We start from the raw sequence: 27,994 nt of genomic DNA on the forward strand, positions 1-27,994 counted from the left end.
AGACAGTTATAAGAAACGCATACATGAGGTTGCTTCTGCCAAAGGGGGCAAAACCACCAATTAGAGCGAAGGGTGTACTTACTTTTTCCACATGCGAAATTTGCATTTATGTTTATTTAAATTATACAATGGACTACAAAATGTAAATGTTTCATGATATTTGTTATATTATATCACCTATATCTATCAATATTGTTGAAATGAAGATCAAATAGCTGTATGTTGAAATATGTTTTAAAAATTAAAACTTTACATTGGGTGTACTTACTTTTTCACGTGACTGTAGCTTTCCCATACTGCGAAACATTCTTCTTTCTTTCGTATATCATCAGATGGCCAGCTCAGTGTCGTGCAGCCATGCCCTCGTCTCTGGTCCTACGTCGAAGAGGTCGGCTTCTGAAGGTGGTCTGTATAGGGAGCAGGTGATAATTATGTGTTCGGCAGTCTGCTCAGGCTTGCCGCACTCGCACGCGGCGCTGTCTGCCAGGCCCCACATCTTCAGCGATGATTTGAAGCGGCCGACCCCCGTACGTAGACGGTTCAGCAAGGTCCATTGCAGGCGTGGTAGGTCTTCTCCGACGACACCACTTCCTGGGTCCCAGATGTAGTGGTGGATGCGAGTGGGCCCGGCCGTTTCCCTCACCTGCTTCCAAGATGCCGCCAGCCATGCGCTTCTAGACAGGTCCTCAGGGATAGAACTGAGCATCTCTTGTGCCGCCTTTTTGTAGGGATGACGTGACTTGGGTCTGCTTGGAGGCGCCACTACCGTCGTGGTGTTGTGCAGGATGTGCCAGTCGTGTTTCTGGGCATTCCTTGCCAGGGCGAGGGTAGCAGCCTCCCGTCGGAGGCCGGCCGGGGCGATTCCCGCTAGGACTGGCAGGTGGAATGCTGGGGTGGGCTTCAAGCAACCAGCTACAATGTGGAGGGCGTTGTTAATGGCAACATCAACCTTTCTCACGTGTGGGCTTCTGCACCAGCCTGGGGCGCAGTATTCGGCTGCAGAGAAGACTATGGCTTGCGTGGATATTCGTAGGGTCTTGGCGGAGGCTCCCCAGGTCATACCAGCGAGACGTCGGATAGGCGAGACCCTTGATGTCACTGTAGTGAAATAATACCGAAGCTGAACCCGGGAGTGATACTCGCCTGAACCACTGTGGGGCGACTATAAGACCTGGGACAACCGCGACTGGGGCCACTCCTGAGACATTTACTGTGACATATAGTCCTGTAGTCTTGAATGGTATGTACGCACCTATATGCTAGACTCGCTTGCTTTGCCTACTGTTATCGGACCTTTCTATATGATTGATACCAAGACCCTGATATCTATTGCATGATTGTATTTTACAGGATGATACCAAAGATCTAAATGTGATTAAACCAACCTTTGGGACAAGTCGTGGACCTGATTGATTTCCATGACATTTAATCACATTTAGATCTACAGAAATGGCGGGACACAAGATGATCAATGTCCCGATTCTCAGCGCCGACCCACAAGCTGAGGATGCGGGCTCGGAGTTCACTCACTGGCTCAACACGCTCGAGAATCAGTTCGGAGCGCAGGATACCGTTCCCACCGCTGCTACGAAACTGTCTGTGATGCAGTCTAAGGTCGACCACCGCGTCTACAGGAACATCGCACGATTTACGACGTACGACACCGCCGTGGCAGAGTTAAAGCGAATATACGTTAAAAAAAACGTAGCGCGGTGTACAACAGGCATCTGCTCTCGACGCAGCGTCAGCAGCCCACGGAGTCGATCGATCGCTACGCCCAGGAGCTGCAGCACCTCCTTGCGGACACTGCTCAAGAGGTACGGACACATGCGCAAGTTCAAGATGATCTTGTCCGAGACGCTTTCGTCTCCGGCATTAGCTCTTCGATCTTGAGGCTCAGGCTCTTGGAGACCACTGATCTGACGTTCGCGGAGGCACTACGGCTGGCCCACGTCTACACAGATGCCCGTGAACAATCTACCGCATATGACCACCCACGAGTCGTGGCGGGGGTTTCTCAACTCGCGCGACCGGAGAGGGCTACCGCCGAGGATACGGGTGCGGACTCGACTACGGCCGAGCCTCTGGCTGCTCCCGAGGTGGACTCGGATTCCGGCCTGGCAGCCGCTACAGCTGCCCGGCCACGGCCTGAACGACACGCGACGTGTTACTTTTGTGGCAACCGACAGCACCCCAGGTCAGCTTGTCCGGCTCGGGAGGCAATATGCCATCTGTTTTCTACCAAAGGACATTTCGCGAAGGTCTGCAAGAAGACCGCACGTGGCACGCGCATCCGCGCGACCTTGAATGGGCTTATCGCTGAGCCAACGGACCGAGCACAGGACGGGGCGCCTCACCCGGCTTTGATGAGCGGACCGCCTCCTCGCGGGCCCCTGGCTGCAAGCACGACCTTGGTGAGATACACCGGGCCGCCAAAACAAATGGCGCAAACGCGACCGGCCGCGGAGCGACCGACCTTGACTGGCGTTCGAACGCCTTCCTCAAACAAACGACAAGCTCCTGCTTTGAAAACTCCTCCTGATGTGCGGCAAACACAGCACGTGACTCGAGCGCCATCTGACGGCGGCTCTTACGAATTACACGCACTCGCTCCGGCATATGAAACTGCAGAAGGCAGTGATCCTTCTCGCGTGACTCGAGCGCCATCTGACGGCGGCTCTTACGAATTACACGCACTCACCCCGGCATATGAAACTGCAGATGGCAGTGATCCTTCTCGTGTGACTTGAGCGCCATCTGACGGCGGCTCTTACGAATTACACGCACTCACTCCGGCATATGAAACTGCAGATGGCAGTGACCCAACCATGCGTTTGGCACGGAGGCCCTCCGGAGGCTGCCCGAACGACCGGAAAACTGCAGCCGGCGTGGGATCCACACGCGAAGCGCGCTCTTCTCGCTCGGATGGCACAATACCTACCGGATCTTCCGGCCTTGCTCAAGCCATCATTCCGCTCATGGTCGAGGGCATTTTTGCGCAAGCCTTAGTCGACACGGGGTCTACGGATAGTTTTATTGATCAACGGCTAGTGCGTCAACATGGGTGGCCGGTTCTCGGGACTACGCGACGGATCTTCATGGCTTCCCAGGGACTTAGGCTCAGCACGAAGGGGGAATGTCGATTAAAGCTTGTGATAAAAGGACGCATGTTCCCAGATGTACATCTCATGGTGTTACCTGCTTTGTGCGCTGACATTCTGTTAGGACACGATTTCCTTAAGCGACAAGGACGTTTGGAAATGGAATTCGGTGGGACGGATACGCTTGCAGTGTGCGCACTCGCTAAGATGGACATGGAGCCTCTTTCGCTGTTCCCCAACCTGACCACTGACTGCACTCCTGTAGCAGTAAAATCACGCCGTTACTCCCGCGCAGACGCGCAATTCATTGCGGAAGAAACGGCCTAGCTCTTAAAGGACGGTATTATAGAACCCAGTCGGTCACCGTGGCGGGCCCAAGTCTTAGTGGTGCGAAGTGAGGCCCATCGCCGACGTATGGTAATCGACTACTCACAGACGGTTAATCGCTTTACACAGCTGGATGCCTACCCCTTACCGGGGATGGACGCGCTAGTACGTCAGGTGGCCCAGTACTCCGTTTACAGCACCCTCGATCTGCGTAGTGCGTATCATCAGATCCCCATTTCTAGGGCTGATCGTGTCTACACCGCCTTTGAATCGGGTCAACGGTTATACCAGTTCACCCGACTTCCTTTTGGGGGTGACGAAAGGGGTCGCCTGTTTTCAGAGGGCTATGGACGACCTCGTTACTAAGGAGAACTTGACAGATGTCTTTGTATATCTGGACAATCTTACGGTTTGTGGGAATGACCAGGGGCATCATGATGCTAATCTGAAGCACTTCCTTGAGGTCGCGCGGCAGTATCGCCTAACCATGAATGAGGCTAAGTGTCGTTACTCTCTACGCACAATAGATCTTCTGGGGTACACCGTGACCCATGGTTCTGTCTCTCCGGATAAGGAGCGTCTGCGACCTTTGCTCGATATGGCTCCGCCTAGCGATCGGCCTTCGCTGAAGCGCTCCCTCGGGCTGTTCGCCCACTATTCAAAGTGGGTGCAAAATTTCTCCGTGAAGCTCCGCCCCCTCGTGGCCTGTGACACGTTCCCCGTGAGCCCGGCCGCCTTGGCGGCCTTCGGGGGCCTTAAGGCCGACATCGCTGGCGCCGCTGTAGCGACGATCGACGAGAGCGAATCTTTCGTCTTGGAAAGTGATGCCTCGGATCATGCGATAGCGGTGACTCTATCCCAAGGGGGGCGCCCTGTGGCTTTCTTTTCGCGGACTCTTACCTCCGCTGAGCGGAAGCATTCGTCTGTCGAAAAGGAAGCGTACGCGATCATCGAGTCAATTCGGCGATGGCGACCGTACTTACTCGGGCGATGCTTCCAAATCATCACGGACCAACAAAGCGTTGCGTTCATGTATGACACCTTAGATGCTCAACGCATTAAGAATGAGAAAATCACTCGCTGGTGTATCGAACTCGCCGACTTCTGCTACACTATCAAATACCGCCCGGGGAAGGATAACCTGGTCGCCGACGCCTTATCGAGGCCGGCTACGTGCGCGGGGATCGTCACTTTGGAGGGACTGCGCGTTTTGCACGCCACTATGTGTCATCCGGGGGTGGCGCGTTTCGCTCATTTTGTGCGTAGTGGTAATCTGCCTTACTCAATTGAGGACATCCGCCGGATCTGCCGTGACTGCGCTATATGTGCGGAACTCAAACCGCGTTTTTACAACCCTCCCATGGGTACGCTGGTTAGGGCTACTAGACCGTGGGAGAGATTAGCGATGGATTTCAAAGGGCCGCTGCCTGTGTCGAGTAACTCTCGTTATCTGCTCACTATCGATGATAAGTACTCGCGATTCCCTTTTGCTTACACGTGCGGGGATATGACGGCTGCCACGGTCATACGGTGCCTGCAGAATTTGTTTTCTATGTTTGGGTATCCGGCCTACGTGCATACCGATCGGGGTGCGGTGTTCCTGTCTCAGGAGGTGAGAGGTTATTTGCTCCAAAATAATGTCGCTTTGAGTTACACCACACCGTACAGACCCCAGGCGAATGGGCAGATCGAACGCTTCAACGGGATTATATGGAGGGCCGTCATGCTAAGCCTCAGGACCCTCGGTCGGGGCCTCGATAAATGGGCTTGGTCGCTACCTGCGGCTCTGAACTCGATCCAGGCTCTCCTATGTACGGCCACCAACCAGACTCCTCACGAAAGACTGTTCCACCACCCTAGAAGCTCGGGTAGTATCCGATCTTTACCCAGCTGGCTCGCCGAGCCGGGGCCGGCCTATCTCAAACGAACAGTTCGCACAATCAAGTACGACCCCTTTGTAGAAAAGGTGCAGATACTCCAGGCTAATCCCGAGCATGCTCGAGTGATGACGGCAGATGGACGTGAGTCCACTGTCTCCATACGCCATCTCACCCCTTGTGCGGTCGACGACCCTTATAGGGATATCGACGAACCGATCTACGAGTCTATGGACTCTACCGAAGCTTCCTCTATGGAACCACCGCCGACACTTTCGACGTCACCTACACCCTTGCCTGACGGCTCTGAGGTGCCCCCTCCGACACCTGCCTCCAGTGGCTACTCCGACTCAGGGGACTCCGGGCGTGGGGACGCCGTACCCGGTAGTTTCCGGACACGAGCTGGCAAGGTAGTTCGCCACCCCGACCGCTACGGGTGGACCGACTGACATGGAACGTACCCCTAACCGATTAATGCTGACGCTCGCTTGCGACCTGCCTAGTGGCAGTATAGTTCTAACGGCGGGGAAAATGTAGTGAAATAATACCGAAGCTGAACCCGGGAGTGATACTCGCCTGAACCACTGTGGGGCGACTATAAGACCTGGGACAACCGCGACGCGGGGCCACTCCTGAGACATTTACTGTGACATATAGTCCTGTAGTCTTGAATGGTATGTACGCACCTATATGCTAGACTCGCTTGCTTTGCCTACTGTTATCGGACCTTTCTATATGATTGATACCAAGACCCTGATATCTATTGCATGATTGTATTTTGCAGGATGATACCAAAGATCTAAATGTGATTAAACCAACCTTTGGGACAAGTCGTGGACCTGATTGATTTCCATGACAGTCACCTTGGCCTTAACTTCTTCTAGGTGTTGCTTGAAGGACAGTATCCGATCTAGGCGTACACCGAGGTACTTTGGGGCTTGCTGGAACTCCATGCGTTTGTTGTCAACGAACACGTCCAGTTACCTTTTTGCTTCTCTGTTGTTAAGATGGTATGCCGCTGACACTGTCTTACCAATGCTGAGCTGCAAACGCCACCTCCGGAGGTAGGCTACCAAGGTGCCCATGTCTTGGTTGATACCGTTTTCCATCGCCTTCCATGTTGGTCGTCGCAGCATGATGGCCAGGTCGTCCGCGTAACCGTACTTTCTGGATGTTGTATCCGGCAGGTCGTAGATGTAGATGTTAAACAGCATCGGCGAGAGAACAGAACCCTGCGGGACACCATTCCTCAGTCTTCTGAGCCTGCTGCGCTGGCCGTTGCTGGTCTGTAGGACGAAGCTGCGGTTTGACAGCATCTCCATGATGAAGTTCACTGTGTGCCGGTCCGGGATTGTCCTCAGCAACTTCAGGTGGAGTCCACGGTGTCAAACGGTGTCGTATGCAGCTGTCAGGTCCAGGAACACTACGCCAGCTTTCTCATTGTCCTGGAAGCTGTCTTCGATATCTTGTGTGAGTAATGTTACCTGGTCCACTGTTGACCTGCCACGACGGAAACCGGCTTGTTCCCGCGGGAGCCGTGGGTCCACCACTGGGTCGATGCGGCTGTGGATCATCCTCTCCAGAATCTTAAATGGGACGCAGAGCAACGAGATCGGTCTGTAGGACTTGGGATCTTCCGCAGGTTTGTTCGGCTTCGGCAGGGCTATGACGGAAGCATGGCGCCAGGTCTTCGGGAGCTTGGACTTCCGGAGGCACGACGAGAAGAACGAACACAGCCAACCAGATGTTGTTGTGCTCTGGTGGATGACGAACTCCGGATGGATGTTGTCACGGCCTGGTGACTTACCCGGCTTGGGTTTGCTCATGGCCGCACTGAGTTCGGCTGCTGTGAAGTCTCCAGAGAGATTGGCATCGGTGCTGGCCGCCCTGGAGAGAGAAGACACCTCACGCAACGTCAGGCGGGCAAAGTTTTTGTCTGCATCCGAGAAGCAACCGTTCTTCAGGAGCTGGGACGCAATGGCGTCTGCTGTCACGGGGTACCTGAATGGCATTGTATTTCTGCCTGTCAGCTGGTTGATGGTCTGCCACACCTTGCGACTAGAGTGGGTAAAATCGATCGACTCAACTATTTCAGTCCATCTGGTCCTGCGGGTGGCGTCCAGCTTCTGGAGTAGTGCTGTTGCAGTCGCGTCCACTTCTTCCCTGGAGCTAGCCTGCTGATGGTCGCGCAGGTGCTGGCTGCACTCCTCGTCCCAACCCGGGATGTAGTTCTTGTTAAAGCCACGCGGGATGTTTTTCTTTGCTGCACCTCGGAGAACCTTACAATAGGCTGCGTATGCGGCGTCCACATCAGCAGCTTCTGGGTTCGGGAGTCCGGCTGTTCTTCTTTCCGTCTCTGCAGCAAACGACTGCCAGTTAGCCTTCCGGAAGTTCCATCTCTTGACAGGTCTGCCCGCTACTGGCTGCACCAGTGATGGCACTTTGATGATGGACGGTCGGTGGTGTGAGCGGGGAACCTGTCAATGACACGTCTCAGGCTTCGGGTCGTTTTTGCGGCACATGGCGAAGGCCAGGTCCGGATTGGTGTCGGTGTTCCAGCGTTCAGATAAGAAACTTGGAGGCTCTTTTGGGTCGAACAGCAGCAGTGCATCGGTGTTGGAGGCCCAGTCGCTCAGCATCATTCCGTCTGGTGTTGTGTAGTTGTAACCCCAGTCTGTGTGTTGACAGTTGAAGTCACCTGCATAGATGGCGGGTGCAGTAACGGACGGCAGTGATGACGCCATCAGCGCTGATAGAGGAGGCTTATATACGTTGACGACCGATGTTTCCTGGATTTTAGTGATCAGCCACTCGATGTTGGAGCCTGGTGGAGATTGGCTAATGGCTGTCCAGCTTAGTTCAGTCCTGACGAAGGTTGCCATTCCGTGCTGTTTACTGTGGATGGACCCAGCGAGAAGGAACCCAGGCAGCTTGAGATTGTCGTCAGCTGCACAGTGTGTCTCTTGTAGGAGAACGACTGCTGCCTTGTTGAAGTCGGCGAGGTGTCGTATGACTTCGAGCTTGGCGGTGGTGAGGCCCTCGACATTGAGTTGGAGCACTGACAGGCCTTGGTTTTCGACGGTCGGAATGGCCGCCCGTCCTGAAAAGGACGTTCTGTGCCTTGGTCTTGGTCTTGACTTTGGCTTGTACCTTGGCCTGCCAACTCGATGATTGTGTGGCGACATTAGTTTCACAATTCTTGTTACTTGTAGGGAAGGCGCTCAGCCTTCGCGGAGAGGCTGTCGTCTTCTTCCCCAAAACATAATGTGCTTTATGAGGTTTATCTTATTGTGACATTTTGAACAACACTGCATTTCCGGTTTTTGGTGCAATACTGTGGGCGAGTGCCCTCGCATATATCCGCATGACAATGCACTTCGCCATACAGTGATGCAACTTCGCCTGGTATAAAATAATCAGAGGACTCAAATCCAATAAACAACTTTGTGATGTTTTTGGGATGCCTCCTGAGGACCCAGAATCCATCGATCACAATATATGACAGGAGTTCCACGTGCGCAAGTAGAGGTGTCGTGCATTTTTGCCATTGGTGTCTCGCATAATTTGTTACATCGCGTCCGTGCAGAGAGTTATACCCAACTATTAATCAAATAAACACTTGTAAATCAAAGTTGTGCATATTTCCTTACTGTCTCAATATTTTGGTAACATTGCAAACATTTTATCGTACAACCTAGTGGTGGCAGAATCTTTCTCCCACAACTCCAAAAAAAATTCATTCTGCTTGCCTTCTCCTCTTGCCCTTTTTTCTTTCACTTTTCTCTCCTTCATCCCCTCTCTGGCTTCCTTTTCTTGCCTTTTCTGTGCTAATGAACCCTCCTTTCTTGGATGTATATATGTAGATGACTCATTTTGAGGAACTGTTCACCTCATGTTAAACTATTCCTGCTAATGATGATGTGACATGATCTGCCTACCTACCACCCTTCCTGGTAGAGGGAATCTGTGCCAACTTCCAGACTGGGAGCCCTGCCTGGGGGCTACAGTCTGCAAGCTTTCCCTGCTCAAGCACATGAATATGCCTTCGCATTCATCCAGGTGCCAGATGATGTAAGTGCCTCTTTTTGATTGCTTGTCAAACGCATTATTATCGAGATAGGATAGTACTTGACTGTTAAAAGTGCCTTGTTGATCTCAGCTGGTTTCTACATTTTCCTGGCAGGCAGAATTTCTTGAGTTAATTTCATCCAAACTCTTTGTTTTTCAAAACTTTTCTCCAGGAGGAGGCACGGAGTGAAGCAGTTGACTGCCTCGTACGAGATGTGCAGAACTCACAATGTCTGCTCAATGTGGAATACCGCGGCAATACTTGTGAGCATGTGACGTTGCTGCTGCCAGAGACACGTGCAGATGTTGGCCTCGGTCTCATGCGTGAGGGAATGGTTATCGTTGAAAACCGAAAAGAGAAACGTTTCAGCAAGATGGTAGGTCTGCACTTGGTGATGGCTGACCAGATTTGCACTCCATGTTCTTTTCCCCCCTTCTTTTTTTTTCCAAATGAACAGCTCCAGAGATTTGTAGGCTGAACAGGAAAATGTCTTTATTAAAGATTTTGGCTGTGATAAAGCTCGACAAAGTGGCTTGTCAACAGTGGTCTCGACGAACAATGGCTCAGAGAGGACACACTTCAGCAGTGTATCTTTTTTGCCGCATGCTAGAATGGGGGACAAAGTTGGGACATTGACCAAGGTTACCTTCGGCGTAAACAAATTAAACAGCTTGGTTATGTTTAAATGGAAATTGGATAAACATTGCAGTATTGTTGCTGAAATTAAAATCGGAGTTATGACTTGGAACAGACTCAGGCTTTAACCTTGAGCTTAAGTTGAGAAAATCTTTTCGGCAGCAGATTCTTTTGGGGATTCCTTGAAAATGAGGACATCGTGTATGCAGGTAATTGGACCCAAAGCCATATTTGACCATCAATAAGGATAAGCAGGGAGGGGAAAAAAACTCCCTAATTATATTAGGACTGACAAAAAACATAACAAGGGAAAAGATTCTCTGCTGTGCCCTTTTTCCTGACCACTTACGCAATGTAATTACCTTAAATTACTCTAATCTTCTGTCCCATTATTGAACGTCTGTCGACTTTGTTGTTCACTTAATCTGGTCTGGTGGACTCGGGTGACCTGGTTGGTAGGAGTGAGTGGTTTAAAGGATGACTTTGACATGCAAATAATGACATTGATGTGATGGTATTTATCCAAGGCAGTAACCCTGGGAAGTGGCCAAATAAATGTAAGATCACTGACATTGTAGTCGTCGTCATTCCCATGTCCCACTCTACATCGTCTTTCTCTGTACCCACTTCCTCATTCCACCAGTTTATCTTCCTCGCTCTCCAGGGTTACATTGCGTTACTCAGTGATACAAGTGCAATAATATTGAAACCTTCACATCATTGATAATAACAGGCCGCCGTGCACCGAGCAATTTGCGGAAGGAAGAAAAAAAACATGACAGTGGATTTTTTTTTTTTAAGTGTAAAGTTGCTTTCCCAGCATGCAAAAGTCTCCATGCTCCCACAGCTCTACATATTGGGCAAATGCAGCAGTTAGAATTGCAAATTTCAGAGTCAGTAACCACATAACAACGCATTTCCTTCCCGCTTAGGTTTCATTTCCATCCTGTCTTTATTAGAAATATTGAAATTGCCACTGTTGCCGTTCTCGGGATGGAGATAATTTTTTGGAATAAGGTTTTCGGGAGCCACTGGGGCTGCATTAAAAGGGATTGAGCTGTGATGAATGGACCACCCTGGTGGGCTCGGGTAGTAGCAGAATGAGGTTCAACGGCATGGGCATGGTTCAATTTGATTCCGAAGAGCTCGGAGATGAGCGGCAGAGGTACATGGGGGACTTGAACCCATGGCAGTCACAAACAGCCGTCAGACCAGTCATTAAATTCTTGTTGGCCAGACAGCTCATGGTACTGCAGAGTTGTTTGTGATGCTGCACCCACTATGGCATTCTCCCTTGAACCTTACCTGCTTAATGCAGCATTTTATATGTTGAAACTCTGCCTCGCATTCCTCAACATGCAGAGAATCTCACTGCTTTAACTTCACACAAATGTATACTCTTAACGTTTCTCAACACCGATCCTCTATCTCCTAATCCCCAAGTGTCCCTCATTGATTTCTTCACTTTGTGCCCTTAAGAGTCACCTTATCATTGCCCAGATCTTTTTATGCCTCCGCCCCCGAAGGTGGCCGGAGTCATTATGTTTTCGGGTTGTCCGTCCGTCCGTATGGGCTAAACCTCGTTTTTCTCAGCAACCACATGTGCGATTGAGACAAAACTTTCAGAGTCGGAGTGACACCCAAGCAGAATGTTTATTATCACAATTGTGACGTCATCGGTCACGTGGTATGGCAGCCGTCTTGGAATAAATGTAAATAATGAAAAAATTATTTCTCGGAAACCACTGAATGGAAAAAGCTGAAACTTGGTCCATTTTCAAGTCCTCCCAATGGGGAACAAAAGCATGATAATGATAACATCATAGGTGAAGTGGTATACCAGCCAAAAATATTATAATCAAATTACTTATCCTAAAAATCTGAAATTGCATGCACATGATCTCTGACCTATTTGTATTGAAATATTAAATTTATGACATCACAGGTCACATGGTTTGGCAGCCATATTGGATTTAACCTGAAATCTTAAAAAAACATCTTCTCCCAAACCACCAAATCGATTGACTCAAAACTTTACGTGTGTCATTGACTAGGCATGTCGATTAAAAGATGATCACGAAAACATCATTTGTCACATGGTGTGGCAGCCATATTGGATTGAAGGAAAATATTAAATAATTATATCTCTGAAACCGCTTTCCCTATTGATGCGAAATTTAACAAATATCATCTAACACCACTGTTGCATATAGTTTGAAAATGATGACATTGTAGGTCATGTGGTTTGGCAGCCATCTTGGATAGAAAAAGGAACCTTATCCAATCAACACGAAACTTCACAAATGTGATCCCTTACCCATAATTATGTAAAGTGTACATTTTTAAAGGTCATATGTCACATGGTGTGGCAGCCATATTAGCTTGAAAGCCAATATTTAAGAAAATCCCTTCTCTGAAACCGCTTCACTGATTGATGTGAAACCTGTCATGGCTGGTGAAAATGTGATACTTGAAAACAGCTGAAGGGATTTAAATCAAACTTGTTTATTTTTAGGACAGTGAATGAGGGCATCTACTCGTTGTAGGACTATGCGGAGGCAAATTGGGGACACAGTCGCATTGCTCTAGTTTATTATTATTTGTTTGCAATTATTCTTCCCTTCCTCTCTCCATTCTTGTCTGCTCCTATTTCTCGCCTTTCAACTCTTACCTCTCTTACCTCTTTTGACTCTTTCCATCAAACTCCTTTTATCCTTAATGCTTTGTCTTTGGTCACCTCACTTATTTGTCCTTTTTCTTTAACTTCAATGACTGTTGACATCCTTCACACACCTCCTGACCCTCACTTTTGACCTTTCACAATTCCCTGGCACACCCACACTTTAGACTTCACCCTTTTTTCTTTTTTTGTACTCTCTTCGACTGACTACTCATGTGCCCTGTAGGTGGCTGATTATCAGAAAGCACAAGATGGAGCCAAAGCCAGTCGGGTAAGATAATCACCACATGCATTTGCTGAGATGCAGTCCTGTTAAGCATGGATAAGCATTTCACCAGCTGGAGCCAAAATCAACCATGTAATTTTTGGGGGTTATTTTCACATGCAAGATAGATTCCATTATGATTCCCACACCATGCAATTGTAATAATGTTTTACATTATGAAAATAATGTGAATAACCAATTATACTTGTAATCACACAGTGATGAGTTATAACTCACATATTTGGATTCTTTTAATGAGGTTTAACTGTGTTAACAGCTGTGATGTTACTCAAATAATGCATGAGAATTTTTAATGCGTAATCAGGTATAGTAGGTTTGGTGTTGTTCTGCATCGGAGTTGAGCCAGAAATGCATGTCCGTGGATTGGTTGTCTTCGGTGTGAGGGGGAGGGTTGGGGGTGGGGTTGCTGTCATTGTCACAAACGTCTTTTATAGCCGTCAGGTAGACTGACACTGTAGGTAGCTGTGTAGCAGCTAACATTGCATTTCTCAGTAGGCAGTTCTGTCTTATAGGCTGCAACTCAGCTGGAAGTTCACTTTTCCTTTCCTTTATATATTTGTATATATGTATGATTAGTATTGGAAATAATTATGGAAACATAGGAGAAACCGGGTATAAAATGGAAAGAAAACATGACATTGAAGGAGCTGGGGCTCCCACGTCGATCGGAAGAATGGACGCGACAAAAAGCTGGAATTCATCCGAGTTGCTTTAATCAAACCAAACACTCAGGCACTCTGAAAAGCCCGTTTATCGGGCAGCAATATATATACATATTATCCCGGAGCGTTTGCCCAGGAAAGGCGAGAGGGGGCGTGGCCCAGTGTCCTGGCTGCGGCTTGGCAAGTTGAGGGCGAGCCTGCCCGGGCGTCCTGGACGAGCCCGGCATGGTGATCGCTCCGCGTCCTTGATAGGTGCAAGGCGATTGTGAAAACCCAGCGGTAGCCGCTACACACGTCCCCCCAGAATCGACTTGCACCGGCAGGGTCAATTTGAGGGGGGTCCTGATGACCCGGCCGAAGCGACCCCTGGCGGGTAGTGGGAGGGGGTCCGGTGTGGTGGTGGGCGGTCGAGTGGGGGGCACCGTGGACGGGGGGCGGCCTCGCCGCGGCGGAAGGGCCACCCGTGGTGGGTGGTCGACGTCCACGTGCGCCGGCTTGAGGCGGTCCACCGCAATCCGGTCCGACCTGCCGCCGATGTCGATGACGAATGACTTGTCGTCCCGTCGCAGCACCCGGAAGGGCCCGTCGTACGGCGGCCGGAGTGGCCCCCGATGTGCGTCGTGATGCACAAAAACATACTCCGCTGTGCGAAGTGCTGGGGGGACGTAGGACTGGGGGTCACCGTGGTGGGATGTTGGCACGGGGGCAAACCGTCGGGCGGCCTCCTGGAGGTCCGAGCGCTGGTGAGCTGCGGACCAGGGACTGGTAGCGTCGGGCACGAATTCGCCCGGGACGCGTAGCGCCTGGCCATAGACAAGCTCGGCGGTGGATGCCTGGAGGTCCTCCTTGGGGGCCGTGCGGAGGCCCAAAAGGACCCATGGCAGCCGGTCGGCCCAACCGCCGTCTTGAAGGCCGGCCATGAGCGCGGCCTTCATGGAGCGGTGGAATCGCTCGCACAACCCGTTTGCTTGGGGGTGGTAGGCCGTAGTACGGTGGAGCTTGACCCCCAGGTTGCGGGCGACCGCACCCCACAGCTCGGAGGTGAACTGTGGTCCGCGGTCTGACGAGATGTCCGCCGGTGCGCCGAAGCGGGCGACCCAGGTGGCGATGAAAGCCTGCGCCACGTCGGCGGTGGTGGTGGAGACGAGGGGAACGGCCTCCGGCCACCTGGTGGTCCTGTCCACCATGGTGAGCAGGTGTGTGAACCCCCGTGACGGGGGGAGGGGGCCCACCAGATCCACGTTGACGTGGTCGAAACGTCGTTCGGGCACGGTGAAAGGTGCCAGCGGGGCCTGGGTGTGTCGGTGGACCTTGGCCCGTTGGCAGGCCGTGCAGGTGCTGGTCCAATCGCGGACGTCCCGACGAAGGCCGTGCCAGACGAATCGCGCCGACACCAGCTTCTGGGAAGCTTTCCGGCCCGGGTGGGAAAGGCCGTGGAGGGAGGCGAAGATGCGGCGTTGCCAGGTGACGGGCACGATGGGGCGAGGCTGGCCTTGGGAGACGTCGCAGAGCAGGACAGTGTCCGCGAAGGGGATGTCGGCCAGGCGGAGGCCCGTGTCCGCCGCCCGGAGGGCTTGCACCGTGGTGTCGGTGGTTTGGTCCGCCGCCATAAGCGCAAAGTCCACGCCCAGGTGGACCGCGTTCGCGCTGGCCCGGGAAAGACAGTCGGCCACGGCGTTGTTTTTGCCGGCGACGTGCCGGATGTCCGTGGTAAACTCCGACACGGCGGAGAGGTGGCGCTGTTGGCGGGCCGACCACGGCTCCGTGACCTTGGCCATGGCGTAAACCAATGGCTTGTGGTCGACGAACGCCGTGAAAGGTCGGCCCTCCAGGAGGTGGCGGAAATGGCGGACGGCCAGGTGTAGACCGAGGAGCTCCCGGTCAAACGTGCTGTATTTGAGCTCGTTCGGCCGGAGCTGCCGGCTGAAAAAAGCGAGTGGCTGCCAAACCCCGTTCACCCATTGCTCATGTACGGCGCCCACCGCGTAGTCGGAGGCATCCGTGGTGAGGGCGATGGGAGCGTTGAGCACCGGGTGAGCGAGCAGTGTTGCGTCGGCGAGGGCCCGCTTTGAGCTTTGGAAGGCCGCATCCATTGCTGCGGACCAGGCGATGTCGTGCTTGGCCGGCTTGCCCCGGAAGGCTTCGTAGAGGGGCCGCATGAGTTGAGCAGCGCGGGGCACGAAGCGGTGATAAAAATTCACCATTCCCAGGAATTCCTGCAGGGCCTTTATGGTGCGGGGACGCGGGAACGTGGTGATGGCCTCGACCTTGGTTGGCAGCGGCACGGCCCCGTTCTTGGTGATGTGGTGGCCCAAAAAATCAACGGCCGTCGTGCCGAAGTGGCATTTGGCCGGGTTGACGATGAGGCCGTGCTCGCTGAGGCGCCCGAACAGTGTTCGGAGGTGGAGGAGGTGCTCGGCGCGGGACGTGCTGGCGACGAGGATGTCGTCCAGGTAAACGAAAAGGAACGGCAGGTCATGCAGCACGCCGTCCATCAAGCGCTGGAACGCCTGAGCCGCGTTCTTGAGACCAAACGGCATCCGCAAGAATTCGAATAAGCCGAACGGCGTGATGACTGCCGTTTTAGGGACGTCGGCCGCCCTGACAGGTACCTGGTGATATCCCCGTATGAGATCAATTGTCGAAAAAATGACCCGTCCCGCCAGACGGGCGGAGAAGTCTTGGATATGTGGGATCGGGTACCTGTCGGGGGTGGTAGCGTCATTGAGACGGCGGTAGTCGCCACACGGGCGCCATCCACCCCCCGGCTTTGGCACGATGTGCAGTGGCGAGGCCCACGTGCTATCGGAGCGCCGCACGATGCCGAGGTGCTCCAACACGTCGAATTCGGCCTTCGCCACGGCGAGCTTGGCTGGGTCGAGGCGGCGGGCCCTGGCGTAGACCGGCGGGCCCGTGGTTGGTATGTGGTGCTCGATCCCATGCCGTACTGCGACGGCCGAAAACGTCGGCCGCGTGAGGGCCGGGAACTCCGTGAGCAGGCGAGCAAACTCGTTCGCCGCCGGGACGGCGCATGCCAGCTCGGTCGGCGCGGAGCTGCTCAATGTGCATACCACGGAGCTGAAGGTTTCGGCGTTGATTAAACGACGCCATTGGACGTCCACCAGCAGTCCGTGTGCGCAGAGGAAGTCGGCGCCTAGCAGAGCCATGGGCACGTTTGCGGTTACAAACGTCCAAGCAAAGCGTTGGCCGCCGAAGCAGAGGGTGACGTTGCGCGGGCCGAAGGTGCGGATGGTCAATCCGTTGGCCGCAACGAAGGAGGGGCCGCAAACCGCGGATTGCCTGTCCTGGTCAGAGGCGGGTATGACGCTCAGTTGGGCGCCGGTGTCGCACAGGAAGCGCCGTCCGGACGCTTTATCCGTGATGAACAGTAAGTTGCCCGTGTGGCCGGCGCTCATAGCTGGTAATGAACGCCGGCCCGGCCATTTCCCGGCCTGCCGAAGGTGCACGGGGGTCGGCATGTCCGGGCCTTCTGTCCGAACCTGGCATGATAGTAACACCATGCTTGGTCAGGTGGAGGCCCCGGTCGTCGTGCTGGAGGTGGTCGGCTCGGTGTAGCGGCCGCCAATTGCGTCGGCAGTTCGGTCGTCGACCGTGCCGGGTGCTCGGGCGCCATGGGTGTTGCGTCGGACGGCGGTGGGTCCCATGTCGCCGCTGCGATGCGCTGTCCTGCGGCGGAGATCTTGTCGGCTTCTCTGGCAAGGGCCCGGGGATCTGTGATCGTCGTGCTTGCCAGGGCGAGGCGTACCGGGTTAGGCAGCTGACGGAGGAACAGCTCCCGGAACAGGAATGCCGGAGAGTGCTCGCCGAGCAGTGAAAGCATGTAGTCCATTCGCTCGGAAGGGCGCGTGTCGCCGAGCTCGGGCAGGTCGAGCAGGCGCCGTGCGCGTTCCGCCGATGGGAGGGCGAAAGCGTCGAGGAGAAGCTTCTTAATCGCGCCGTATTTGTCAGCGGCTGGCGGGCTCTCGAGGAGGCTCAGGGCGCGGGCCGCGGTGGCCGAACCGAGCGCTGCTACCACATGGTGGAAGCGGGTGTCGTCGGCCGTGATGCCTCGCAGGGCGAACAGGGAATCCGCCTGTGCGAACCAAACCGCCGCGTGAGCCTCCCAGAAGGTAGGCAGTTTAAGGGCGACTGCCGTGTCCATGTCGGTAGGTCACCAATGAAGGAGCTGGGGCTCCCACGTCGATCGGAAGAATGGACGCGACAAAAAGCTGGAATTCATCCGAGTTGCTTTAATCAAACCAAACACTCAGGCACTCTGAAAAGCCCGTTTATCGGGCAGCAATATATATACATATTATCCCGGAGCGTTTGCCCAGGAAAGGCGAGAGGGGGCGTGGCCCAGCGTCCTGGCTGCGGCCTGGCAAGTTGAGGGCGAGCCTGCCTGGGCATGCCCGGGCATGCCCGGGCGTCCCGACCGAGGCCTGGCAAGTTGAGCGCGGGCCTGCCCGGGCGTCCTGGACGAGCCCGGCATGGTGATCGCTCCGCGTCCTTGATAGGTGCAAGGCGATTGTGAAAACCCAGCGGTAGCCGCTACAACATAATCGCATCTCATGTGTAAAAGTGAAATGCTACAGTGTTGTTTACATTTTACACCCACATTTTTGTTTGTCTCCATCTTTTTTTATTTAATGGAGAAAATGCTTATATGGCTTTGTATGTATTATGTATGTATGTATATATGGTAATACAGTTGGACACCGACATTCACGGAGGTACATTCCTGGAAAATGCCGTGAATGTCAGAACCGCGAATGTGGGGGCATTGGTTCAATCGGAAAAGTGGGGATAGGTTCACGGTGGTTCCTGATTCATGGACAATCCTTGAATGTCGAGGAAATCCTGCGAATGTCAAGGAAATTCCCACACGAATATCAAGAAAAATCCACGAATGTTGGGACATTGTTTCAATGGAGAAAAGTGGGACAGCTAATTTCACTAATAGATGTGGTGGAGTGTTTTCATTCTGTACAGTAACTTTCGGGCTATGACATGTTACGCAGATGGTGGGATATCCCAGGAAGCAATGTTCACAGTGTGAATTGTGGGATATCTCAGGAAGCAATGTTCACAGTATGAATAGTGGGATATCCTGTGAAACTATGTTCACAGTGTGAACGGATGGTGGGATATCCTACGAAGCAATGCTCATGGTGTGAATGGTAGGATATCTTTATAGCACAGCTAAAATATTTTTATGTGGCCGCGACAAGCCTTGAAAACATGAAGCACAGGACTGCGAATGTTGAAGCAAGTCGTGCTTGTGGCTCGTTGAAGATATGTTTTTTTGCGCCCGCGAATCCGCAGGACACAGGGCCGTGAATGTAGAAGCAGGTCGCAATTTATGAACTGGGAATATGCGGAACCCAAGGGTGTTGGGACTGCAAATGTCGGGGTCCGACTGTACTGTACCTCGCACTGCAAGACCCCGCTTTGCTTGGATTCACCTCAGCGTGATGTAAAGGACAGTGAACCCTTAAATCTTGCTGAGGTTACGTTCCTGGAAAAATGTCACAATGTTCATAACCGTGATAGTTAAAACCAATTTCTTCTGGGAAAAAGTGGGTTAGGTTCCTCGGCTTCGAGAAAATATAGAGGTAGGTGGGCAGTCAGCCAAAAATAAACACATCACAATTGAAATAAACAGGTAAAACATAAATCGCCTTAACAATGAAGTCTCCTGCTGTGTTGAAGCAGAACAAACATTCAGAAGCGATTAAACTTGCCCCCTCGCCCCAACAATTCCTCCCCTATTAATCTCTTAAATTGTTTTCCTTTGTAATGTGGGGATGTTTTTCTTTTTTATATTGTTCTGCAGTTCCGTAAACCAGCAAAAACATAGAATTAAAAGAATCACTTTTGTCTATCGTTCTACACTTAGGCCTCATTCCATTATTAACGGTGCCGAAGCCTCGTGGTGCGAGAAACCATCACAATTCGGCTTAAAAACCATGATTGGCCGAAATTTATTCCACCATATCTAGATCGGTACATAAAGAGGTTTCCATGATTGGTAAGCGCAATATTTGAGGGTTTACTCTATTCAATTTTTAATTACCTAAAATTTTTTTATTTAAGTCCATCAGGCGAGTGAAACGTTACAAGTTTAAATGCACCACGTTGACCATCAATGCGACCGCTGATGTTGACATCACTGGCAGCCCATCAGATATAATTGGTAGCAGATTTTTTTTGTGCATGCGTTGTGTGTGCATTTTCAGTGACTCGGTTCTGCTTGCCATTGCCGGATACTTTTAACCTGCCATTGCCAGCGTGAAATGCGCAAATCAAATAGTTTTTTATGCTTCCGCCGACAACGTCTATGGAGGCATTATGTTTTCACGTTGTCCATCTGATTGTCCATCTGTCCGTGATAGGTTTTCGTTACCGCGATAACTTGAGAACGACTGAAGGGATCTTGGTCAAACTTGGTGCAGGTATGTATAATGAGGTAAAGATGAACTGATTAGATTTTTGGGTCATGAGGTCAAATGCCAAAGGTCAGAGGTCATGTTAGGTAAAAATCCTGTCACCACGATAACTTGTGAACCAGTGATGGGATTCTGACCAAATTTGGAACAATTGTGTAGAATAATGTGAAGATTAACTGATTACATTTTGGGGTCAAGAGGTCAGAGGTCAAAGTCTGTAATAGGTCTAACTTGAGAATGGCTAAAGTGATCCAATTCAAACTTGGTACAAGTATGTACATATAATGATATAAAGATTAAGTGATTATATTTTGGGGTCAAGAGGTCAAAGGTTAAAGTCTGTAATCGGTCTAACTTAAGAACGGCTGAAGTGATCCAATTCAAACTTGGTACAGGTATGTATAATTATGTAAAGATTAACTGATTAGATTTTGGGGTCAAAGATCAAAGTCTGTAATAGGTCTATAACTTGAGAACGGCTGAAGTGATCTACTTCAAATTTGGTACAAGTATGTATAACAATGTAACGATTATCTAATTAGAATTTGGGGTCAAGAGGTCAAAGGTCAAAGTCTGTAATAAGTAACTTGAGAACGGCTAAAGTGATCGAATTCAAACTTGGTACAAGTATGTATAATGATGTAAAGATTAATTGATTAGATTTTGGGGTCAAAGGTCAAAGTCTGTAATAGGTCTATAACTTGAGAGCAGCTGAAGTGATCCAATTCAATCTTGGTACAGATATGTATAATGATGTAAAGATTAATTGATTAGATTTTGGGGTCAAAGGTCAAAGTCTGTAATAGGTCTATAACTTGAGAACGGCTAAAGGGATCTAATTCAAACTTGGTACAGATATGTATAATGATGTAAAGATTAACTGATTAGATTTTGGGATCCCGATGTCAAAGGCCAATGGTCAGAGGTATTGTCAGGTAAAATGTGATAACTTGTGAACAGCTGAAGGGATTTAAATTCAAACTTGGTACAGGTATGTATAATGATGTAAACATGAACTGATTAAATTTGGGGGGCAAGAGGTCAAAGGTCAGAGGTCATTTCAGGTAAAAATGTGATAACTTCACAACAGCTGAAGGGATTTAAATCAAACTTTGTACAAGTATTATAATGATGTAATAATGTGGGTGGAGGCATATCGGTTGACATCGTGACGTCGAAGCATGTTGTTCTAGTTTTACATATTCTTCGCCATTTAGATGAAAAATAATTTTGCCTTTGGTTTCGCTTCAAGAAAGCACGCTATACACTTTCGGATCCCTGAGCATGTCTCCTCTCATCCAATCAGTGCGAACGTTGTTATCTTCCTGCTCTGTGCGCCACCATTGGTGCTGAAAGCCTTAAAAGCACGATATGTCAAAAGTGTCAAGAAAAAGTATCATTTTGGAGCTGAAATTGAAAGTGTTAAGGCTGATGGAATCTGGGCTTAGAGCCACAGCTGATGGGTGTGAATTTGATTTATGAGAGTCATCTTTAAGGCATGGTAATTGATGGGTGATGAGCTGTGTTCAGTTTCCGCCAGACGTAGAGCTTTGCATTCAGGCCAAAGAGTTCAGTTTTTGTCTCATTAGACCATATCATCTTTTGCCTCCTGCTCTCAGTCTTTCACGTGCCTTTTTGCAAACTCAAGGCATGATGTCATGTTCCTTTTTTGCGGAAGTGACTTCCGTCTGGCCACTCTCCCATAATGCCTCGATTTGTGAAGTGCTACAGAGACCATTGTCCTTCCGGCAGGTTCTCCCATCTCAGCCAAGGAACTGGTAGTTCTGTCAGAGTGGTCTTTGGGTTCTTGGTCACATCCCTGACACCTCCTGGTACCTCCTGGTACACCTCCCATGTAGATCAAATTTGTGCAGCCTCTTTCTAATGGTAGACTCGTGCACTTTGACATCAACAGTGGCAACAGCTTCCTGTAGGTCCCGTGATGACATTCTGGGGTTCTTAGAGGCTTCTTTCAGCACCTCGCGGTCTTCTCTCAGGCTGAACTTGCTGGGGCGCCCTGGCCTGAACAAGTTGGCAGTTGTTTGGAATCTTCTCCACTTGTAGATGATCTTCCAGACAGTCGAATGATTGATTTCAAATTGTTTGGAGATCTTTTTAAATCCCTTCCCAGACTCGTAGGGCATCCATAACCTTCTTTCTGAAGGCCTCAGAGAGCTCTTTTGATCTAGGCATGGTGATGCCGCACACTTCATCAACAAAGAGCAAACCAAACTAAATGACGTTTAAATAAGACAAGACAGGTTCCTCCAAGATCCTCTCTAACGATGTTCTAATCATTTGCACCCGAGCTGGTGCACCTGATTCTAATTTTAGCTATTTGAAGTTGTGATAAATGTAGTGGTGTACTTACTTTTTCCACATGCGAAATTTGCATTTATGTTTATTTAAATTATACAATGGACTACAAAATGTAAATGTTTCATGATATTTGTTATACTAGGGCATGCCCGTACTATATATATATCTAAAATTATATCCCCCCCCTCTATTTACATGAAATGGTTTGGTCCATGTGCGAAATGGTTTGGTCCAAAGCGAACGGCTTGCGAGTACGGTGACAATCCCCCCCCTCTATTTACATGAAATGGTTTGGTCCAAAGCGAACGGCTTGCGAGTACGGTGACAATCCCCCCCCTCTATTTACATGAAATGGTTTGGTCCAAAGCGAACGGCTTGCGGAGTTTGGTAAAGAAATCGCCATAGCTCGGTAACTACTTCTCCGATTAATATGAAACCTTGAAAAGGCACATCCTCGGGTCCCCAGCAATATACCTGGCAAGTTTCAAGTATATCGGACCCGTGGTTGTCGAGAAACAGCGGTCACAGACAAACACACAGACATACACACAGACATTCACACAGAGATTACTGGAATTATAGATAGACTAGGGCATGCCCGTACTATATCTATATCTAAAATTATATCCCCCCCCCCCCCCTCTATTTACATGAAATGGTTTGGTCCAAAGCGAACGGCTTGCGAGTACGGTGACAATCCCCCCCCCCCCCTCTATTTACATGAAATGGTTTGGTCCAAAGCGAACGGCTTGCGGAGTTTGGTAAAGAAATCGCCATAGCGTGCACAAACGCGCAGGAAAGCGAAAGAATCGCAAATTAGTTTTAAAACATAGTTTAACGCCAACATAGCGGCAACATAGTTTGCCAACGTGAAATAAATGAATACGCTCTCAAATGTGCCGTCCGAGGCAGAGTCTGTTCGCCACGTTCGGCACACGTGATAACTCGCTGCTCTCTGATTGGTTGAATCGTTTTTTGGACATAGCTCGGTAACTACTTCTCCGATTAATATGAAACCTTGAAAAGGCACATCCTCGGGTCCCCAGCAATATACCTGGCAAGTTTCAAGTATATCGGACCCGTGGTTGTCGAGAAACAGCGGTCACAGACAAACACACAGACATACACACATACACACACACACACACACACACACACACACACACACAGAGATTACTGGAATTATAGATAGATTATGTCACGTTTATCTATCAATATTGTTGAAATGAAGATCAAATAGCTGTATGTTGAAATATGTTGAAAAAGTCAAAACTTTACATGGGGTGGACTTATTTTTTCACGTGACTGTATAGTGTGTATATATATATATATATATATATATATATATATATATATATATATATATATATATATATATATATATATATATATATATATATATATATATATATATATATATATATATATATATATATATACAGTGGAACCTTGACTTAGGAGTTTAATTCGTTCTGTGACCGAGCTCGTAACTCAATTTGCTCGTTTCTCAAATTAAATTTCCCCATTGAAATGCTATTAATCCGTTCCAGCCCGCCAAAAACCACACCAATTTTTTTTTTAATATACAGTATATATAAAAAATATCTCGCGCTTTATATTTCACCTGTATGCAGCATACAAGTTGGCAGGATGGCCTGGACTGGAGGTACGCACACTTGACTCTAAACTGTCCAGCCTGGGTTTGAATCCCGACCCAGCTATAACCTGTCATGGGTGAATCACAGGCAGGGTGATTCATCAATGTGTGTACCGCTAAACTGGGCGCCCCGTTTGCGTCCCATTAGTTGTTGGATGTTAAGGATCTCACCGTGTTTTCCACAAAGAGAAGGCGAACTATCGCCGGCACTCTGAACAAGTTGTGGCCTGGCATGCTCTTCTCCTCTGCCGTTATATACGTCCTCCTCGGCATCTTTTTCCAGAAGAGCCCTGTCTCGTCACAGTTGAAGATTTGCTGGGGGATGTATCGTTCGGCTTCTATCAGTTCGGCAAAAGTTATAATAAAATCTTCAGCTGCCTTCACATCCGCCTCACCAAGTCGACAACACGCACACCTCGCTCATGTTTTTCGACGATTGCGTGTTTTATATCCAAGCACATCATCCTCTCTTCCCTTGGCACTCAATTTCTTAGGACCCATGGTTAAAACTAAGAAATTTTCCAAAATAACCAAAATGCGAAAACAAAGCAGCAGCGATATACGGCAGAGATACTTGCACGGCAAGATAACCACGTGACCGGAACCCACCTGGTGGCGGGTGGCGAAAGCTCGTAACTCAAATCTCGGCTCGCATCTCAAAGCAATAAACCGCCCGAGCAACGGCTCGTATCTCGGAAAACTCGTAAGTTGGTGCACTCGTAAGTCAAGGTTCCACTGTATATATATATATCGCATTCATACATGTTTATATGTATTTGACAGAATATTATGGGAGTTGGGATAATTCTTTTTTTCAAGCACAGAAAGGCAAAGTTATCCAATAATTTATTCCTACATTTTGCAAACAACAGGAGAAGAGTAGACTTAGTCTCAGGCAGTGAATGTAATGTCACTTGAGACTAAGTCTGCTCTTTTCCTCTTTGCAAAATCAGTTCAGCAGCACCTGGTACAAAGTGTTGTTTGGTCAGGCCTTTTCATTTTCTTCTTTGAAATTCTCTTTTTTCAAGTCCTGTTTGAGAAAAACTGAGAGGGAAAAAAGAATACTTTGTGCATGTACTATAATAGCGATGATAATGTTGTCTCGGCTAAAATGTGAAATGTATTTTTCAAATACTCTAGTTCTCCCCCTCAAAAGTGAATTATTCTAAGTGGTTCCCTCTTTGCTTGGTCAGTTTCACCTGGTGCCAGCTATCTGGATTTTTCACCAAATTAACGAATTGGCTTGAGTGTTGTTTCACCATTTAGCGTTGTTTCACCATTTAGCGTTGTTTCACCATTTAGCGTTGTTTCACCATTCAGCGTTGTTTCACCATTCAGCGTTGTTTCACCAATTAGCGTTGTTTCACCAATTAGCGTTGTTTCACCATTTAGCGTTGTTTCACCATTTAGCTTTGTTTCACCATTTAGCGTTGTTTCACCATTTAGCTTTGTTTCACCATTTAGCGTTGTTTCACCATTTAGCGTTGTTTCACCATTCAGCGTTGTTTCACCATTTAGCGTTGTTTCACCATTTAGCGTTGTTTCATCATTTAGCGTTGTTTCACCATTTAGCGTTGTTTCACCATTCAGCATTGTTTCACCATTCAGCGTTGTTTCACCATTCAGCGTTGTTTCACCATTTAGCGTTGTTTCACCATTTAGCTTTGTTTCACCATTTAGCGTTGTTTCACCATTTAGCTTTGTTTCACCATTTAGCGTTGTTTCACCATTTAGCGTTGTTTCACCATTCAGCGTTGTTTCACCATTTAGCGTTGTTTCACCATTCAGCGTTGTTTCACCATTTAGCGTTGTTTCACCATTTAGCATTGTTTCACCAATTAGCGTTGTTTCACCATTTGGCGTTGTTTCACCATTCAGCGTTGTTTCACAATTTAGCGTTGTTTCACCATTTAGCTTTGTTTCACCATTCAGCGTTGTTTCACCATTTAGCGTTGTTTCACCAATTAGCGTTGTTTCACCATTTGGCGTTGTTTCAGCAATTAGCGTTGTTTCACCATTTGGCGTTGTTTCACAATTTAGCGTTGTTTCACCATTCAGCGTTGTTTCACCATTTAGCGTTGTTTCACCATTCAGCATTGTTTCACCATTCAGCGTTGTTTCACCATTCAGCGTTGTTTCACCATTCAGTGTTGTTTCACCATTCAGCATTGTTTCACCATTTAGCGTTGTTTCACCATTTAGCGTTGTTTCACCATTCAGCGTTGTTTCACCATTCAGCATTGTTTCACCATTTAGCGTTGTTTCACAATTTAGCGTTGTTTCACCAATTAGCATTGTTTCACCATTTAGCGTTGTTTCACCATTTACCATTGTTTCATCATTTAGCGTTGTTTCACAATTTAGTGTTGTTTCACCATTTAGCTTTGTTTCACCATTCAGCGTTGCTTCACCATTTAGCGTTGTTTCGCCATTTAGCGTTGTTTCACCAATTAGCGTTGTTTCACCAATTAGCGTTGTTTCACCAATTAGCGTTGTTTCACCATTTAGCGTTGTTTCACCATTCAGCGTTGTTTCACCATTCAGCGTTGTTTCACCATTCAGCGTTGTTTCACCATTTAGCGTTGTTTCACCATTTAGCGTTGTTTCACCATTTAGCATTGTTTCACCATTTAGCGTTGTTTCACCATTTCGCGTTGTTTCACCATTTCGCGTTGTTTCACCAATTAGCGTTGTTTCACCATTTCGCGTTGTTTCACCATTTAGTGTTGTTTCACCATTTAGCGTGCAATGGACGACGATGCATGAACTTTGAACTCCAATCCCAAAACGTTTGCTTACTGGTCCTTGATTGGTGCTTGAGCTGATGTCTGATGAGTGATTCAGCCGGTTTTGTTTTTCCAGATGAACATCTGGCGCTATGGAGATTTCACATCCGACGATGCCGTGGAGTTTGGATACTCCCGCTGACCGCCCCGCCAAACCCGACCACCCGCAGATGCCAACGTAGCTTTCGCTCATTTCCGCCACCCCTCCAGAGTCCTCTGCCACCGCCTTCCCTTGTGCCCGTCTCAGCTTTCGAAATGTAATCGGTTGATCATGTTGCCTTGTTGAAACCAGAGAGGCCGCTGTGTGCGTTACCTTTAATTAGCTGAAAATCAGCCTACTGACACCAGAACTTGCAACCTCCCTTCAGTCCAAATGGTAATCACATTGTTGCAAGCCAATTGTCATGCCCGCGATTAATGTTTTTTTGCCTCTGTTTTATTTCTGTTTCTTTAAGAAAAATAAAGCTGAAAATAATCTCAACAAGCCACACCTGCTTGTACCAATTAGCAAGCACAAACTGATGGCACCTTTGCAATGTTGGAGTGTTTCCACGGCAACCTCAAGTGGGTGATGTTTTTTTTTATGTTTTGCATCGATTAGCAGAATATATAAATATGTAATTAGACAGGCTGTGTAGTGATGGCGGACAAAATGAAAGCAGTGTTGTTATGCCTTTTCTCCAAGATTTTACAGGGTTGCCCGGAATCATGTTTTTTTTTTTTTTGTGGAAGCTGCGTGTCTGTGGATCTAAATCAATCCGAATAAAATGTCAGAATCTCACGTCAGTTGCTGTCTGCTGTTTTTGGTCATGAAATCCGCCTCGTCGTTTGAATTTCCTTGCCGGAGAACATTCATTTTGTCGCATCATTGGTGACACCATTGGAGGGCATCTTTCATGTGCGCTGCTTTATGTAAGGTTTATGTATAGTAAACAAGTTTTAGTTCCAGTGGGTGATCTGTTCCTCATTTACATCTGAGCATGTACCTCGTGATGCTGCAATGTCACATTAACGTTCCATGTGCTCCTCTGTTTTTGTTGTCTCCTTCTGTGCTGTTTCAACATGTAATCTCCATCACTAAGTCGGTATCAATTCCCAGCACTGTTCACCTGTTTTAGTGGTTTGGCATTCACGGGAAAATATTT

The 27,994-nt window shown here is 49.0% G+C and overlaps 1 protein-coding gene across 1 annotated transcript in view; it reads left to right on the forward strand.

Moving 5' to 3' along the window:
• SND1 (staphylococcal nuclease and tudor domain containing 1) overlaps positions 1-27,630 on the forward strand; it is a gene marked incomplete in the record, with an annotated part of 904,817 nt that extends 877,187 nt beyond the window's left edge. Inside the window, 4 exon segments of the mRNA XM_078777892.1 lie at positions 9,263-9,376; positions 9,547-9,750; positions 12,917-12,961; positions 26,926-27,630. Of these exon segments, the coding sequence (XP_078634018.1) occupies positions 9,263-9,376; positions 9,547-9,750; positions 12,917-12,961; positions 26,926-26,991 (429 nt within the window).
• Positions 27,631-27,994: the final 364 nt, after the last annotated feature.

The sequence above is a fragment of the Myxine glutinosa genome, chromosome 1 (assembly GCF_964187855.1).
Source record: "Myxine glutinosa chromosome 1, kmMyxGlut1.1, whole genome shotgun sequence".
Classification (NCBI taxonomy): Eukaryota; Metazoa; Chordata; class Myxini; order Myxiniformes; family Myxinidae; genus Myxine; species Myxine glutinosa.